Source organism: Neophocaena asiaeorientalis, unplaced genomic scaffold (genome assembly GCF_003031525.2).
Source record: "Neophocaena asiaeorientalis asiaeorientalis breed wild unplaced genomic scaffold, Neophocaena_asiaeorientalis_V1.1 scaffold292, whole genome shotgun sequence".
In the NCBI taxonomy this organism is placed as follows: domain Eukaryota; kingdom Metazoa; phylum Chordata; class Mammalia; order Artiodactyla; family Phocoenidae; genus Neophocaena; species Neophocaena asiaeorientalis.
In genome coordinates, this window is record NW_020173241.1 from 698,056 (window position 1) to 716,539 (window position 18,484).

Below are 18,484 nucleotides of genomic sequence, written 5' to 3' on the forward strand. Positions count from 1 at the left end.
AACACTGTCTTAGACAATCACTTATGAATAAGAGAGCCTTTGTGGAAATCCAGGTTTCCAGAAGAGAAATTCCAGCACATAGTTGGAGCAGAAAAATACACATTTGGACACATTGGAGAGGGTAAGAGGAACAGTTTGACTTTACCTGCATTACCTGTCCCCCAAACTGGCACAGCTCAATGCTAAGAAATCATTTTCTTGGTCAGTGATTTCTCCTTCAGGGTAAAGTGAGAGTGTGTGAGTGAGCACCCAGCTTCTCCAGCAGTGTGAGATCCTGTCAAAGAGGTCATTTCTCTCTTGCTCCATCCAGAGTACTGAGTTGTGAGCTACATGACTTGGGGGTGGGAAGAGGCTTGGTGAGAGCACATAGGACCCTCAGAGGACATTAAAGGGACATGGGTCCTACTAACTGTCATGAGCTGCTGGGGACACTTTACCTTTGAATCCTTCCAAATGGCCCACAGGCACTGCCGATGCTCCATGTGCCTCATCTACACACCTCCCTATGGCTTATCTCCCTGAATGCACTCCTGATGGTGGTGAGAGCAAGCTCTGGCAGACAGTAGTGAACATGTGTAGAAAGCTTGCCTAAATCTGCTGGCCAGGGAGAGACCACAAACTCAAGCTTTAGCTCTATCCTTGGAAAAGCAAAAGGGAATCTGTCAGCCTCTGGCCTGGTGCATTGCAGGATGGAAAGAAGGCATATAAGCTTAAGAATTCTGTCACAAGAGGCAACAAGGAATGTACAGTAGGCATATCCAGAAACCTCAGAATCCCTAGCAGGGCTGACAGAAGGTATTTCTCTCCCAAAGTCAATGAGTAAAGACTGGAGGAGGTAACTGCTACTTCAAATGTGAAGACAGCATCACAAGACTTCAAGGAACATGAAAAATCAAGGAACTATCACACCACCAAAGGATCACAATAATCTTCTGGTAACCAATACCAAAGACATGAAGATCTATAGTTTTCCTGATAAAAAGTCAAAAGAGTTGGGGTTTTTGTTTGTTTGTTTGTTTGTTTTGCGGTATGCAGGCCTCTCACTGTTGTGGCCTCTCCCGTTGCGGAGCACAGGCTCCGGACACAGGCTCAGCGGCCATGGCTCACCAGCCCAGACGCTCCGCGGCATGTGGGATCTTCCCAGACTGGGACACGAACCCGCGTCCCCTGCATCGGCAGGCAGACCCTCAACCACTGCGCCACCAGGGAAGCCCCAAAATAGTTGTTTTAAGGAAGCTCAATGAGCTGCAAGAAAACATAGAAAGACAGTTGAACAAAATCAGGAAAATGATACACAAATAAAATGAGAACGTTAACAAAGAGAAATCATATAAAAGAACCAAATCAAAATTCTGGAGCTGAAGAGTACAATGAGTGAACGAAAAGTGCAATAGAGAGCATCAACATCAGAATGGATCAAGCAGAAGAAGGAATCTGGAATTAGAAGACAGGACCTTTGAAATTATCCAGTCAGGGAGAACAAAGAAAAACTAATGAAAAAGAGTGAAGAAAGCCTATGTGATCTGTGGGATAATATCAAAAGAAACAATCTGCAAATTATTGGAATCTCAGAATGAAAAGGGGGGCGGGAAGCAGAAAACTTACTTAGAGAAATAATGGCTGAGAACTCCCCAAATCTGGGAAGAGATTTGGCTATCCAAGTTCATGAAGCTCATCTGGTCACCAAACAATTTAAAGAGATCTTCTCTAGGACGTATTGTAGTAAAATTGTCAAAAGACAAAGACAAAGAGAAAATCTTATAAGGGGCAAGAAAAAAGAAACTTGTAACTCATAAAGGAACCCCATAAGACTATCAGAGGATTTCTCAGTAGAAACCTAACAGGTCAGGAGAGAGGGGGATGTTATTTTCAAAGTGCTGAAAGGACGAAACTGCCAAGTGAGAATACTCTATATGGCAAAGTTGTCCTTCCGAGATGAAGGAGAGGTAAAGACTTTCCCAGACAAACAACGCTGAGGGAGTTTATCTGAGGGAGTTTATCACTACTAGACCTGTCTTGAAAGAAATGCTGAAAGGAGTTCTTCAAGCTAAAATGAAAGGACGCTAATTAGCAACATGATAATACTGATAAAGGTAAGTATATAGCCAAACTCAGAATACTCTAATACTGTAATATGGTGGTATATTAACCACTTTACTATACAGGTTAAAGGACAAAAGTATTAAAATAACTGTAGCTATAATAAGTTGTTAATAAGTACACAACATAAAAACAGGTAAATTATGACATCAAAAACATAAAAGGAAGGGGGAAAAAAGAGTAAACTTGTTGTACGTGATTTAAGTTGTTATCAGCATAAAACAGACTGTAATATCGATAAGATGTTTTATGTAAGGCTAACGGTAACCACAAAGCAAAACCTATAGTAGATATATGAAAGATATGCAGAAGGGAATCAAAGCATACCAGCACAGAAATTTAACTCACAAAGGAAGGCAGCAAGAGAGGAATAAAGGAACAACAAAACATCTAGCAAACAATGAGCTGGCATTAGTATGTCCTTACCTATCAATAATTACTCTAAGTGTAAATGGATTAAGTTATCCAATCAGAAGGCATAGAGTGGCTGGCTGGATTAAAAAAACAAGACTCTAATACAGCGGTCCCCAACCTTTTTGGTGCCAGGGACTGGTTTCGTGGAAGACAATTTTTCCATGGATGGAGGGGTTTGGTTGGGGAGAATGGTTTAGGCAGTATTGCGAGCGATGGTTCAAGTGGTAATGTGAGCAAGGGGAGTGATGATGAGTGGCAGATGAAGCTTCATTCGCTCGCCTGCCCCTCACCTCTTGCTGTGCAGCCCGGTTCCTAACAGGCCGTGGACTGGTACCCGTCCATGGCCCAGGGGTTGGGGACCCCTGCTCGAATACAAACCTCCTACAGGAGACCCATGTCAGCTTTAAGGACACACATAGGCTCAAAGTCAAGGAATGGAAAAAGATACTCCATGCAAGTGGAAATGAAAAGAGAGCAGAAGTAGCTGTACTTATATCAGACAAAATACACTTTAAACCAAAAACTGTACAAAAGACGAAGAAGGTCATTGTACAGTGATAAAGGGGTCAGTTCATCAAGAACATATAACAATTGTAAATATATATGCATCCATCACTGAAGCACCTAAATATGTTAAGCAAACACTAACAGATCTGAAGGGAGAGATAGACAACAATACAATAATAATAGGGGGCTTCAATACCCCACTTTCAACAATGGATAGATCATCCAGACAAAATCAATAAGGAGACATTGGACTTGAACTACACTTTAGATCATATGAACCTAACAGACATATACAGAACATTCCATCCAACAGAACAGAATACACATTCTTCTCAAGTGAACACAGAACCTTCTTCAAGATAGATCAGTATAGGTCACAAAACAAGTCTTAGCGATTTAAAAAAGAGTGAAATTATACCAAGTATCTTTTTGTACTACAATGGTGTGAAACTAGAAATCAATAACAGGAGGAAAACTGGAAAATTCACAAGTATGTAAAAAGGAAACAACACACTCCTGAACAACCAATGGATCAAAGAAGAAATCAAGAGGGAAGGTTAAAAAATTTTTGAAATAAGCAAAAATGGAAAAACAATATACAGAAACTTTGGGGATGCAGCAAAAGCAGTTCTAAGAGGAATGTCTATAGTGATAAACATCTATATTTAAAAAAAGAAAAATCTCAAATAAACCACCTAACTTTACACCTCAAGGATCTAGAAAAAGAAAAAACTAAGCCCAAAGTTAGCAGAAGTTAGAAATAACAGAGATCAGAGCAGAATTAAATGAAATAGAGACCATAACAACAATAAAAAAGATCAACAAAACTAAGAACTGGTTTTTAAAAGATGAACAAAATTAACAAACCTTTAGCTAGACCAAGAAAAAAAGAGAAGATAAAAATAAATGAAATCAGTAATGAAAGAGGAGACATTACAACTGATACCACAGAAATACAGAGGATCAAAGAGACTACTATGAACAATTATATGCCAAAAAATTGGACAACCTAGAAGAAATGGATAAACACCTAGAAGCATACAACCTACCAAGACTGAATCATGGAAAAATAGAAAATCTGAACAGACTTATAACAAGTAAGGAGATTGAATCAGTAATCAAAAACCTTCCAATGAAGAAAATCTCAGGACCAGATGGTTTCCCTGGTGAATTCTACCATACATTTAGGGAAGAATTGACACCAATCCTTCTCAAACTCTTCGAAAAATTTGAAGAGGAGGGAACATTCCCAAACTCATTTTATGAGGCCAGCATTACCCTCAAACCAAAACCGGATAAGGACACTACAAGAAAACTACAGGCCTATATCTCTGGTGAATATAGATGCAAAAATTACCAACAAAATATGAAAAAATTGAATTCAACAGCTCATTAAAAGGATCATGCATCAAGTTCAAGTGGGATTTATCCCTAGGATGCAAGGTTGGTTCATCATATGCAAATCAATAAATATGATACACCACATTAATAGAGTGAAAGATAAAAAATCATATGATTACCTCAATAGATGCAGAAAAATTTGACAAAATACAACATTCTTTCATGATAAAAACTCACAATAAATTGGGTACAGAAGGAACATATCTCAACATAATAAAGGCCATATAGGACAAGCCCATAGCCAACATCACACTTAGTGGTCAAAGGCTGAAAGCTTTTCATCTAAGATCAGGAATAAGACAAAGGTGCCCCCCTCACTACTCCTATTCCACATAGTACTGGAAGTCGTAGCCAGAACAATTAGGCAGGAAAAAGAAATAAAAGGCATCCAAACTGAAAAGGAAGAAGTAAAATTGTCTTTGCAGGTGATATGATCGAATATATGGAAAATGCTAAAGATTTCACAAACACACACACAAACTGTTAGAACAAATCAATGATTTCAGTGCAGTTGCAGGATACAAAGTCCACATACAGAAATCAGTTGTGTTTCTATACACTAACAATGAAATATATAAAAAGAAATAAAGAAAACAATCCCATTCACAATAAAATAAAACATTTAGGAATAAATTTAACCAAGAAGTTAAATATCTATACACTGAAAACTATAACACTTTGGTGAAAGAAATTGAAGAAGACACAAATAAATGGAAAAATGTCCCAAGTTCATTAATCAGAAAAATTAATTTTGTTAAAATTTCCATACTGGGGCTTCCCTGGTGGCGGAATGGGAGAAAGTATTTGTAAGCCATGTATCTGATAAGGAGTTAATATACAAAATATATAAGGAACTCAAACAACTCAATAGAAAAAACTGGATTTTAAAATGGGCAGAGGACCTGAAAAGACACTTTTCCAAAGACATACAAATAACCAACAGGTACATGAAAAGATGCTCAACATCACTAATTATCATGGAAATGCAAATCAAAACTATGATGAGATATTATCTGATACCTGTTAGAATGACTATAATTAAAAAGATAAGAGATAACAAGTGTTGGAGAGGATGTGGAGAAAAGGGATACTTATGCATAGTTGGTGGGAATGTAAACTGGCACAGTCACTATTTAAAACAGTATGGAGGGACCTCCCTGGTGGCGCAGTGGTTAAGAATCCGCCTGCCAATGCAGGAGACATGGGTTCGAGCCCTAGTCCAGGAAGATCTCACATGCCGCGGACCAACTAAGCCTGTGCTAGAGCCCGCAAGCCACAACTACTGAAGCCTGCGTGCCTAGAGCCCATGCTCCGCAAGAAGAGAAGCCACCGCAATGAGAAGCCCGTGCACCACAACAAAGAGTAGCCCCCACTCACCACAACTAGAGAAAGCCTGCGCTCAGCAACGAAGACCCAAAGCAGCCAAAAATAAATAAATTTTTTAAAAAAAGAAAAACAGTATGGAGTTCCTCAAAAAATTAACAATAGAACTACCATATGATCAAGCAATTCCACTTCTGGATACATATTTAAAGGAAATAAAATTACTATCTTGAAAAGATATCTGCACCCCCATGTTCACTGCAGCATTATTCACAATAGCAAACATGTAGAAACAATCTAAGTGTCCGTCTAGAGACGAATGAATAAAGAAGATGATATGGACACACCCACACACACAAATATTATTTAGCCATAAAAAATAAGGGAATCCTGTCATTTGTGACAACATGGATGAACCTTGAAGTGTTATGCTAAGTGAAGTAAGTCAGAGAAAGAAATACTGTATGATCTTACTTATGTGTGGAATCTAAAAAAGCTGAACTTATTGAAACAGAGAGTAGCCAGGGATTTTGGAGCGGGGAGAATGGGGAGATTTGACATGTTGGTCAAATGATACAAATTTGCAATTAGAAGAAGTTCTGGGGACCTAATGTACAGCATGGTGACCATAGTTTACAATACTGTATTGTATACTTGAAATTTGCTAAGAGAATAGACCTTAAATGTTCTCACCAAACACACACACACACACACACACACACACACACACACAAATGGTAGATATATGAGGTGATGGATGCGTTAACTAACTTTAATATGGTTATCATTTCACAAAATATATCAAATCACCACATTGTACACCTTAAACTTATACAGTGTTACACAATGTTATTTGTCAATATATCTCAATAAATGGGGGAGTTTCAAACTTTTGTACATCAAAGGATAGCATCAAGACAGCAGAAAGCCTAGAGTCTAGTCTGGATAGAACTTATAAAGAATTCTTACAACTCCACAACAAAAGGAGAAACAATCCAATAAAAATTAAAATGGGCAAAGGATTCAAGTAGAAATTTCTCCAAAGATATATAATAGCCTATAAGCACATGAAAAGATGATCAACATTATTAGCATTAGGAACATGCAAGTCATAACCACATGAGATACCACTTGACACTCACCAGAGTGGACAAAATTTTTTGTTTGTTTGTTTGTTTTGTTTTTTGCGGTACACAGGCCTCTCACTGCTGTGGCCTCTCGCCTTGCAGAGCACAGGCTCCGGACGCGCAGGCTCAGTGGCCATGGCTCACGGGCCTAGCCGCTCCGCAGCATGTGGGATCTTCCTAGACCGGGGCACGAACCCGCGTCCCCTGCATTGGCAGGCGGACTCCCAACCACTGCGCCACCAGGGAAGCACTGGACATAATTTTTTAAATGGTAAGTAATAAGTGTTGATGAAGATGTAGAGAAATTGGGACCCTCACACATAGCTGGTGGGAATGTAAACAGAATAGAGGCTGTGGAGAACAGTTTAGCAGTTCCTTAAAAAGGTAACATAGGGCTTCCCTGGTGGCGCAGTGGTTAAGAATCTGCCTGCCAATGCAGGGGACACAGGTTCAAGCCGTGGTCTGGGAAGATCCCACCTGCTGCAGAGCAACTAAGCCCGTGCGCCACAACTACTGAGCCTGTGCTCTAGAACCCGCAAACCACAACTACTGAGCCCACATGCTGCAACTACTGAAGCCCTCACACCTAGAGCCTATGCTCCGAAACAAGAGAATCCACCACAATGAGAAGCCTGTGCACCACAACAAAGAGTAGCCCCCACTCACCACAACTAGAGAAAGCCCGCGCTCAGCAACAAGGACGCAGCCAAAAAAAAAAAAAAGTTAACATAGAGTTACCATACGACCAGCAATTCTACCTCTAGCTACTTTAAAAGATACGTTCACACAAAAACTTGTACCTCAATGTTCATAGCAGCATTATTCCTAATAGCCCAAAAATGGAAACAACCCAAATATCCATCAACCAATTAATGGATAAACAAAATGTGGAATATCAGTCAATAGTGAATGAATAATAATGAAGTACCGATACATGTTACAACACGGATGAAACTTGAAAACATTTAGCCAAGGGACAGAAGCCCGACACAAAAAGCCACATATTGTATGATTCCATTTATATGAAATGTCCAGAATAGGCAAATCCATAGAGACAGGAAGTAGATTAATGGTTTCCAGGGGCTGGGGCTGGGGAGTAATGAGGAGTGACTGCTTAATGGGTGGGGTTGCCTTTTGGGTGATAAAATGTTCTGGAGTTAGATAGTGATGATGGTGGCACAATATTGTGATTATACTAAAAACCACTGAATTGTATGCTTTTAAAAGGTTAAAATGGTGAATTTTATGTTATATGAGTTTTATCTCAATTTTTATACACATATATTTTGATACTGAAATAAACGATGACATGCGTAATAATGGTAACAGAACCAGGAAGTAAAGGGCATCACCTCTTTACTGAGCATTGTCAATTAACAGGAAAGAAACTAACCTTTCCTGAATAAATTGCATTGCAGGACAACCAAATCGCTTTCATTGATCGGGGAAAATTCTTCCCTATGGAAATATTCCAGGTGATAAATGTGGAAGAAATGATGTTAGAAAAAGAATTAGAAAAATATCCTCCTTGCCACCCTTAGTGCAGTAACTGAGTCAGGGAATAATCAATGGATGGAGTGTCTAGATGAGAGGTTGATAGAGGACTTCACAACAGAGAGATCAAACTGAATTCATTGATCGCCTATGCCTCCAGATGGCTTACAATATGATGAAGTAATCTTGCTATAAAGAGTTGAACCTGCTTCTGACTAGGCCTCCAGAGTTCATTTCCATTTGTAGGTATTCAAGAAATCAAAGTAAAAGTTAAGTGACACTCTGAGGAAGAAAATAGACTTAGGTCTCCTAGAAGCACAGTTTGACCCTAGGATTCTCATGTAAGTGCTCTCAAAAGAAACCTGCAAGGAACTGAGGGAGGCAGAGTAGGACAGGGGAAGAAGCCGAGGAAATGAGTGCTTTCAGTTGAAGTCTAAGCTCTGCCTAGTCCCCTGGAAAGCTCTGGAGCATGAGCACCACTACAGTATTGTCCCTCCTCAGGTCAAGGAAGCTAGGCTTTAGTACCCCTGTCAATCACTGGCTGCAGGCCATGAAGAGGGTGAGCTTGGGTTGGATAAGAGCAACTTTCTACAAGCAATTGCCCTGAGTAGAGGGCAGCTGTGAGCCCTTACAGCCAACATTCACTGCAGACAAAAGTTGGGTGTGCCAGGGACTTCTCTGGTGGTCCAGTGGTAAAGAATCCACCTTACAGTGCAGGGGACATGGGTTTGATCTCTCTTCGGCGTATTAAGATCCCACATGCTGTGGGGCAACTAAACCCGTGGGCCACAACTACTGAGCTCGTGCACCTCAACTAGAGCCTAGAGCCCACGTTCCGCAAACTACAGAGCCCATGCGCTCTGGAACCTGTGTGCCACAACTAGAGAGAGAAAACCCGCAGGCCACAACTAGAGAGACGCCTACACACCACAACAAAGAGCCCGTGCGCCGCAACAGAAGATCCCACGTGCCTCAACGAAGATCCCGCATGCCCCAGCTAAGACCCGACGCAGCCAAAAATAAATAAAAATTAATTAATTAATTTTTTTAAAATGTTGGGTGTGCCAGTAAAGGGAGTCTGGCAGGGCAGCAACACTATCTACTATACAGATAAACAGATTGAGAGTCTGAGAGCCATTATACAGGATGATCAGTGTCAGCAACATGTCATTGACCCAGAATAAAAGGGAGAACGCTGTCCATCAAAACAGACTTAAGAGCTATCACAACCAAATGTTGGGTCTTACATGACAAACAGTAGTAAAACTACACCAAAGAAGTTCAACTATGAACTGATACTAGTTTATACCAAGGAACCATTGTTAATTTTGTTAAGTGTGATAATGGCATTATGGTATGAAAGTAGCTGTCATATTTTTGAAAGATGCATAACAAAGTATTTAGAAGTGACATGGCAAAATGTCTGAGCTTTGCCTTAAAATACTTCAGCAAAGAAAAAGTAACAAAGTAAATACAGCACGATCTTGGTAATTATTCAATCTAGAGAATGGGTACATGTGAGTCCATTGTTGTATTTCTTTGCTTCTGTATATTTGCAGGGATAAATGGGTGGAAGAATCAGACCTGGTGAAACACAACTCTTTGACTAACCACCCACTCTTTTCTAGTCCCAGGAAAGTTCCCAGACAATCTGCTCCCTCTACCTGTGACCTTGGGACTGGAAGAGCTGACAGCAGTCAGCAATGAATACCTGCCTAGAGGGGATCCCAACCTGGGCTCCCAACTCTCCCTCTCGAGCTCTTCCCACGCCCCTGCTTGGCCTCCCTCCTCATTGGCCCCCAAGAGCCTCTCACCAAAGGAGAGGCAAGACACCTCACCACCTCAGGAGCCTCACCCCTTCCTGCCCGCATGAGGCTTCTTCCGCATGGCAGGTACCCTACTTGAGTCAGTAGTCAAATCCTTTGCTGGAGGCTGCAGAGCAGGGCTCAGGGCTCAGCACCAATGCACCCTTACTTAATCTCACCTGAGCCTCCAAAACCGGCCCCAGGCACGGAGGGGAGGCAGCAATCCCCTGCCAGCTGGGAGGGTGCCTGCCCACTACCGGCCACAGGCCGCACAGGCCTCCAGTCTCCTTCCCTAAGCAGAAAGGAAAACTGGAAGCAGGGCCTGAGGACTTGTTCTGGAAGTTAAGGGCTATGGAGGGAGGAAGGAGGAGCAAGGAAGTGTCCCCTGAGACTGCCAGATGGAGAAAAGCTTCCAGCCTGGGGAAGGGGCACGCTGAGCCACAGCAGAGGGAAGCAGAGCCTGTGCTTCTTTCTCTACATTCCTAACTTCCAGTCTTGTTTATTCTTAAAACAGATTGTGCTGGTCAATAGGCTGCCCCTAACTTTGACAATGGGATACAGATGACTAAGACTCTATCTTGGGAGAGGAGCTTCCAGGGGGCTTGTAGAGACAATCACATGAAGAGAACTATGCCCAGGAGTCAGGGCCATATTGGGGGTGACCAGTGTGCTGTGGGCAGCCAGGGGAGCCACAGAGGTAACCCTTCACAGCAGGGTGGGCCCTGGAAATCTCCCAGGCATGGAGCAGAAGCTAAGAGCCACAGCCCCAGAACTCCCAAAGTGGTGGTGAGTAGTGCGGGGGAGGGTGATGAGCCCAAACAGGATTTCAGAAGGACTGCAGAGCAGAATTGCAGGGAGGGGCAGCAGCATTTGGACACTCCAATGCAAGCTCTGCACCAAGAGGCTCAGGACAAGGGAGGATGAGGGGCAACGGGGGAGGGAAGCCAGATTTCAGTTAAGCTGGGGGGAAGACTGTGAAAAAGCTGCCGTGAGGACTCTAGTAGCCGTTTCAGGGGGTGGGCATAGGTGGAGAACACCAAGCAAAGTGGTGACAGAGGCCAGATGGCCTGGAGAACTGGCTTTAGAGGCTGAGCTGGAACACACAAGGCTGAGAGCCCTGAGACTGTGACTTCAGGTATTACCAGTCTCTTACCAGCCTTGCAAAGAGCTCTGGGCCCCTCCAGGTCACAGTGCTCCAGAGAGAGAGGCCCAGGCCACAGGCAATTAGACACAGACCTGCAAGGGCCAAAAACAGCACCAGGTGGGGGATGGCTGTCCCAGTGACTGTCCTAAGGGCCCAATCCTGATGGAGAGCTCCATTTCCCTCCAAAACAGTATCTGCCCAGGACCTGGTCCAGCCTGGCCAGGTCCTCATTGTGACTGGGAAGGAGATGAGGCAAAGAGAAAAACCCAATGTTGATTTCAAATGGGAGCAACACTTTGCCAAGTGTTTTACACCCATTGCTCCTTTATATCAAGTAGTATTTCTGCCTTTCTGTAAGGTAACTCTTTTCTACCATGTTATGGAGACGGCTGAATTTTCTCCAAATTCAGAAGCAATGTTTGGCATAGTTTGACTTAAAACATGAACTATATAATACAGTTGAAATTTGGTTTTAGAGACATTGGGGCATTTCGTTTATTTTTACTATCATAAACTGGAGTGTGTGGGTGGGGGATATCCCTGTAAAGATTTTTAACTGAATTCAGAAATTTACATGTATTTAATTTGCTTTTCGTCATTCTTTTTATTGGAATTACATGTGAGAAAGGATTCCTAATGACTTCCTGTCTGCCTCTTCTCCCAAACCCATCAAAAGCAGCAAAGAAAATGAGAAACACGTGCTTCCCTGGTGGTGCAGTGGTCAAGAATCCGCCTGCCAATGCAGAAGACACGGGTTCGATCCCTGGTCCAGGAAGATCCCACATGCTTCAGAGCCACTCAGCCTGTGCGCCACAACTGCTGAGCCTGCACTCTAGAACCTGCAAGCCACAACTACTGAGCCCACACGCCGCAACTACTGAGCCCGCCTGCTGCAATTTCTGAAGCCCTCACTCCTAGAGCCCATGCTCCACAACAAGAGAAGCCACCGCAATAAGAAGCCCACATACTGCAATGAAGAGTAGCCCCTTCTCACCACAACTAGAGAAAGCCTGCGCACGGCAACGAAGACCCAACACAGCCAAAAATGAAAATAGTAAAAATTTTAAAAATTAAATTAAAAAAGATTTTTTAAGGGACCCATATCCATTAAAAAAAAAAGAAAAGAAAAGAAAAGAAAATGAGAAACAGCAACTCTCTGTCTTTGATTAAATGAGGGAAAACCTCTAACTCCAAACTCTGAAATAAAATGAGAAAAACTGCCAGGGGCAGGGAACACTGGGCCATCCACAGAGACCTTCAAGGCAGGACCAGTGCAGGACAGACCCATGCAAGTGGGTGGCCAACCCGGGGTGGGGGTTGGGACAAAACAAGAACATTTGATACAGTAGAGTGGAAGGAGATAAGGTGCTCAGAGAGATAAGAGGTTACATGCAGGACCTGGCAAACTGCTGCCTGGCTAACATGGGGAGTAGGGAGGGGCTCCAGGGGAAGCAGCTGCCGCTCTTGGTTAGCTCAGCAGAGGAGAGATCAGCAGCCTCAATCACACACACCTGTCTTATGAGGCGTCTCCATGAAATAATGCAAATACCCTGGCTCCTCCCCACACCATCCTTGTGAAAACAGCTCATCCGAGAAGAATTCAACCACAAAATGAATAGGCAAAGAATCTATACTGCAGGAAAAAAAGAAAGAGGAAAAATCAACAAGTGAAGGACATCTCTCCAAAAGATTTTGTTGTAGAAACGATGAGCATCATAAGCAAAGATACGCCCCCAAGAACTCACAGAGTATACTAAAACTATCACCTCCATCATGCAAGGTCTCAAAGCTGAATTGCAGGTGCTTGGTGAAGCAATGATAGGACAGCAGAAAGAAATGAAAACATTTTTTTTCTACCAGAGCTCAGGAAAAAGAGGGAGAGGAGAATTTGACTATCCCTGAAATAAAGGCCACATATGAAGCCATGAAGAGGGGATGAGGTATTATGGATAACAATCAGGGACAGAGAGAAAAGGATAGAAAATATTAAGAAAGATGACTTGACAACGAGCAAATCAGAAAAAGAGATTAGAGAAAAATGGCAGACATAGAACAAAAGAGATCCCACTAGACAAATAGTTGGAATCTCTGAAGAAGATAAGCAAGAGAAAAAAAGAAATATTCAAAAATGATTCAGATAGTGGCAGGAACCCTTGTCCATCAGCTGATAAACAGGTAAACAAAATGTGATCTATCCATACAACAGAACACTGTTCAGCCATAAAAAGGAATGAAATTCTGATATATGCTACAACATGGATGAACCTTGAAAACACTATGCAGACCATAGAAGCCGGACATGAAAGGTCACATCTTATATGATCCCAATTATGTGACATGTGCAGAATAGGCAAGTCCATAGAGACAGAAGTAGATTAGTGCTTGCCAGTGGTGGGGGTGGAGGGAATGGGGAGTGACCAATAAGGGGAATGGGGTTTTTTCTGGGGTGTTGAAAATGTTGTGGAATTAGATAGTAGTGATGATTTTACAATTTTGTGACTATACTTTAAAACCATTGAATTGTATACTTTAAAAGGATAAATATACTAAAACAGTGTGTGAATTATATCTCAATTTTTTAAAATTTAAGTTTATTTATTTTTTGGCTGCGTTGGGTCTTCGTTGCTGTCCATGGGCTTTCTCTAGTTGCCATGAGCAGGGGTTACTCTTTGTTGAGGTGTGTGGGTTTCTCATTGTGGTGGCTTCTCTTGTTGCGGAGCATGGGCTCCAGGTGCGCAGGCTTCAGTAGTTGTGGCATGTGGGTTCAGTAGTTGTGGCTTGTGGAATCTAGAGCACAGGCTCAGTAGTTGTGGTACACGGGCTTAGTTGCTCCGTGGCATGTGGGATCTTCCCGGACCAGGGCTCGAACTCGTGTCCCCTGCACTGGCAGGCGGATTCTTAACCACTGTGCCACCAGGGAAGTCCTATATCTCAATTTTTAAAAAAATGATTTAGATGAAAATAAAACAAAAAGATTCAGGTAACTCTTGCGAAACAGAAGAAACTTTGAGTCCACGGATTTAAAAGAGCATCACACCACATCCCAGAAAAGAGCTCTCACCCATCAGTCAGCACTGAGACATCACCTGCAAAGACACTGAATTTCAGAGATAAAGCAAAGCAACAATCTTGTGGCTTCCAGGCCAAAAAGAAACAAGCACACAAAAATCAAGCCACCTGCAAGGGGTAGATCAAGCTACCTTCAGAATCTCCAAAAAACTTTCAACGTCAGCAGATAGTGCAGCAATGTCTGCAAAGTCATTGAGGAAAAAAATGTGACCCAAAAATGTCATGCCCAAATTTCACACAAGTATCAAGGCATCAGAGAGATGTTTTCAAAGTTTCAGAACTCACGAAGAGCCTGTTAGAATCTGGCCACTTGCAGTGTGATCTGCAGCATCAGCCTTACCTGGGAGATGTCAGTCAGACACTCAGACTTTCAGACCCCGTCCCAGACCTACTAAACCAGAGTCTTAAGATCTCCAGGTGAATCTTAAGAACATAAAAGTTGGAAAATCACTGTCCTAGAAGACAATTTTCAGCCAAAGTGAAGAGAAAAACTAGCAACAACAGCAACAAAGTCAGTAGTGAGCACTGAATACATTCACGTGTACAACTGAGCCAAAAATGACTGCAGCGACTTTGGTTCCAGGAAATAGACTTAGAAATAATCAAAGAAACTGTCTTCAGTAAAGTCAGTAAAGGAGAGGCAGAAATGGTGGAAGATAGTATAAATATGTTGATTTTCTCATCTTTCCCAGCAGAATAGTAACTAGATACTGTCATTAGCTAATAAGTAATAAAAATATATTTAAAGGTATAAGACAGGATGGAAATACCAAAAACATACTAAATGCTGAATGCAAGAGTCTGGAGGGCTCCTCACTGGGGAATCTGACCCCAAACAATTGGCCCACGTCATTACCCACTGTGAAGCTCCCAGTTGACAAGGCCCACCATGTTTTCAAAAAGTCCCCAGTTAGTATCTTAGGCCCCATTCTTAATCATGAGCAGGGAGCCAGGAATTGCTAGACATCTGAGAAAAATGTTGAACACATTTAAACAAAAGAGAAAAGAAGCAACCTGGAGGAAATAGACACTATGCAGGGAGAATATTTTATACATGGGTTAAAACTCTTCAAATTATACACCAAAAATAGTGAATACTACTGTATGTAAATTTTTAATTAAGATTTAAAAAAACTATCATTGAAATCTTTAAAAAATTAAATATTCTTGGGACTTCCCTGGTGGCGCAGTGGTTAAGAATCCCCCTACCAATGCAGGGGACGTGGGTTCAAGCCCTCGTCCGGGAGGATCCCACATGCCAGGGGGCAACTGAGCCCGTGCGCCACAATTACTGAGCCTGCACTCTAGAGCCCGCGAGCCACAACTGTTGAAACCCACACGTCTAGAGCCTGTGCTCCGCAACAAGAGAAGCCACCGCAATGAGAAGCCCTCGCACTGCAACGAAGAGTGGCCCCTTCTCACCGCAACTAGAGAAAGCCCGTGCACAGCAACGAAGACCCAATACAGCCAAAAATAACTAACTAAATAAAAATTTTTAAATGTCATGCTTAAAAAAATATATATCCTTAAAACAATAACAATGCTATTTTTTTTCTTGTTTGTGGCGGTACGCGGGCCTCTCACTGTTGTGACCTCTCCCGTTGCGGAGCACAGGCTTCGGACGCGCAGGCTCAGCGGCCATGGCTCACGGGCCCAGCCGCTCCATGGCATGTGGGATCTTCCTGGACCAGGGCACGAACCCGTGTCCCATGCATCGGCAGGCAGACTCTCAACCACTGCGCCACCAGGGAAAACCAACAATGCTCTTTTTTAAAAAAGAAGGGAGGATAGAAGGAAAAGAGGGAGAGAGGGATGGAGGGGAAAAGGAAGGAAGGAATGAAGATTCAGAAAAAGAAAAAAAGGTCTTGGAAATTCAAAATCTGAAAGCATAAATGGAAAATATGCAATGTAAAAGTTGGAAGATAATTTGAGGAACTCTCTCAATAAGGAGGGCAAAAAAAAAAAAAAAGGGCTGGAAAAGATGAGAAAAATGAGAGAAACTCTCCAGGAGCTCAACCATCTAAATGAGAAAATGGAGGGGAGAAGATAATCAATAACCACAAAAAATAATAATAATTTTAGAAATGTTGCCAGAACTGAAGATCTTGACTTGAAGGTTGGAAGAAAGCTTCAAAAACCTACAGACCCACACCAAGGAAAGTTACTGTGAAATTCCAGAACACTGGGGACAAATAGAAGATTCCAAAAACTTGAAAAGAGGAAAAAACCAAGTCACACACAAAAACATCAAGAATCACAATGGCTTTAGATTTATCAACAACAACTCTGGAGGGAAGAAGACAAAGGAGTAATCATTTCAAAATATTGAAAGAAAATTATTTCCATCCTAGAATTTCATATCCAAGACAAACCAGCAGTCAAGGGGGAAGGTTGAATAAGGATATTTTCAGGCATGGAAAGTCTAAAAATTGACCTCCCAAGCATCTTTTCTTGAAAGGTTATTGCGATGTTCTCCACAAAAACAAAAGAGATAAACAAGAAAGGGGAAGAGATGGGTTAGAAGAACCAGAAGACCCAACATGGAAAGAAGTGATGAAAATCCCCAGGAGAATGTTGAAGGGGAATCGCTTGGTGCTGACTTTCATTGCACCATCTTTATAACCGGAAGACACACGGCCTACTGAGCCTGGTCCTGATTTTCATCTGTACCTGGTTATACAAGAAAAGTTCCTGCTCTGTTCCATGCCCTGCTGCCTTGCATCAGCTGAGAACGCTCAGCCCACCACATAGAAATGGCCCCTTCCTCCTATCATAATGCCGCCAGATGTGCAGCACCTGGAAACTCCAGAACCCTGTGGGATTTCCCAACTGTGATGAGACCCTCCGAGACTCACTCACGATCTTGCCCACCACCTTCCCTGAGAGGGAAGTTCTGAGGTATGCCTCAGAACCTCTGTTCAGTGTATCCTCTGGAGCTTCATCTAACAGTGGCCATACTGCCCTTTCCTTACACAGATGGGTTTACTACTCAAAGCTATACAGTGCATTCTTTAGGAGTACATACATAGAAGTAAAACCACAAAGAAAAGCAAAGAAGACATACACAAGTGAGGCTAGTGGTTATCTGGGGGAGGGACAAATAGAAGATTAGTTATGGTTCTGGTAACAATCTGTTTCCCAACCTGAGAGATGAGTATGCAGCTATTCACTTTATTATTTCCTCTTTCAACTGTAAATATACATTTTCTCTATGTATGTTATATTTCAGAATAAAGATTGTTTGATTTTTTACATACACGTATGCAGATATTCCATGCATATTTTTTTGCCCCAAAATTCTAACTGAAAAAAAAGTCACCTGGGTTTCCCTGGTGGCCCAGTGGTTGAGAATCTGCCTGCTAATGCAGGGGACACGGGTTTGAGCCCTGGTCTGGGAGGATCCCACATGCTGCGGAGCAACTAGGCCTGTGAGCCACAACTACTGAGCCTACACGTCTGGAGCCTGTGCTCCGCAACGAGAGGCTGCAATAGTAAGGGGCCCACGCAACACAATGAAGACTGGCCCCCGCTTGCCACAACTAGAGAAAGTCCTCGCACAGAAACAAAGACCCAACACAGCAAAAATAAATAAATAAATTACTAAACTCCTACCCCCAACATCTTTTAAAACAAAAAAAGTCACCTGGCAGATGGTAGTTGCTGTTTCTTTGCAAAATGTTATGCAAGTAAGCAAAGAGACATCACTGTTAACTTTCAAATATAAGTGCCTGTCACAGTTGATGGGGAGATTGGAGCTCAAAAAGAATAAGAGCCGAAGTCTCTGGATGTTGAGTTTGCATTCCCTGGTGAAATGGCAGCAAGAAACTGGGCCAGGATCAATTCTACCACAACACCTCCCAATACAGATTGGGCCCTGTACTCTCATTCTACCTGCCAGCTAGACTCACAGCCCTCAGCTGCTCACCATAAACAATAGAAGAAAGTACACACCTCTCATTCAAAGCCACTCTCATCTCCACGCTCAAACCTCATGGGGTTTCTTACTGTATTATTCAAGGAACATCAAATACACTTTCACACTTTGAACTTTTCACTGGTGATTCCCTCTGACTGCAGAGTTATCCCGCCACGCGCCCGCC

The 18,484-nt window shown here is 42.4% G+C and overlaps 1 protein-coding gene across 1 annotated transcript in view; it reads left to right on the forward strand.

The window, feature by feature from the left end:
• The first annotated feature begins 2,726 nt into the window (after positions 1-2,726).
• Positions 2,727-18,484, forward strand: part of LOC112400088 (leucine-rich repeat-containing protein 75B-like) — a 21,955-nt gene continuing 6,197 nt past the window's right edge. The window contains 1 exon segment of the mRNA XM_024745645.1: positions 2,727-2,738. Within this exon segment, the coding sequence (XP_024601413.1) occupies positions 2,727-2,738 (12 nt within the window).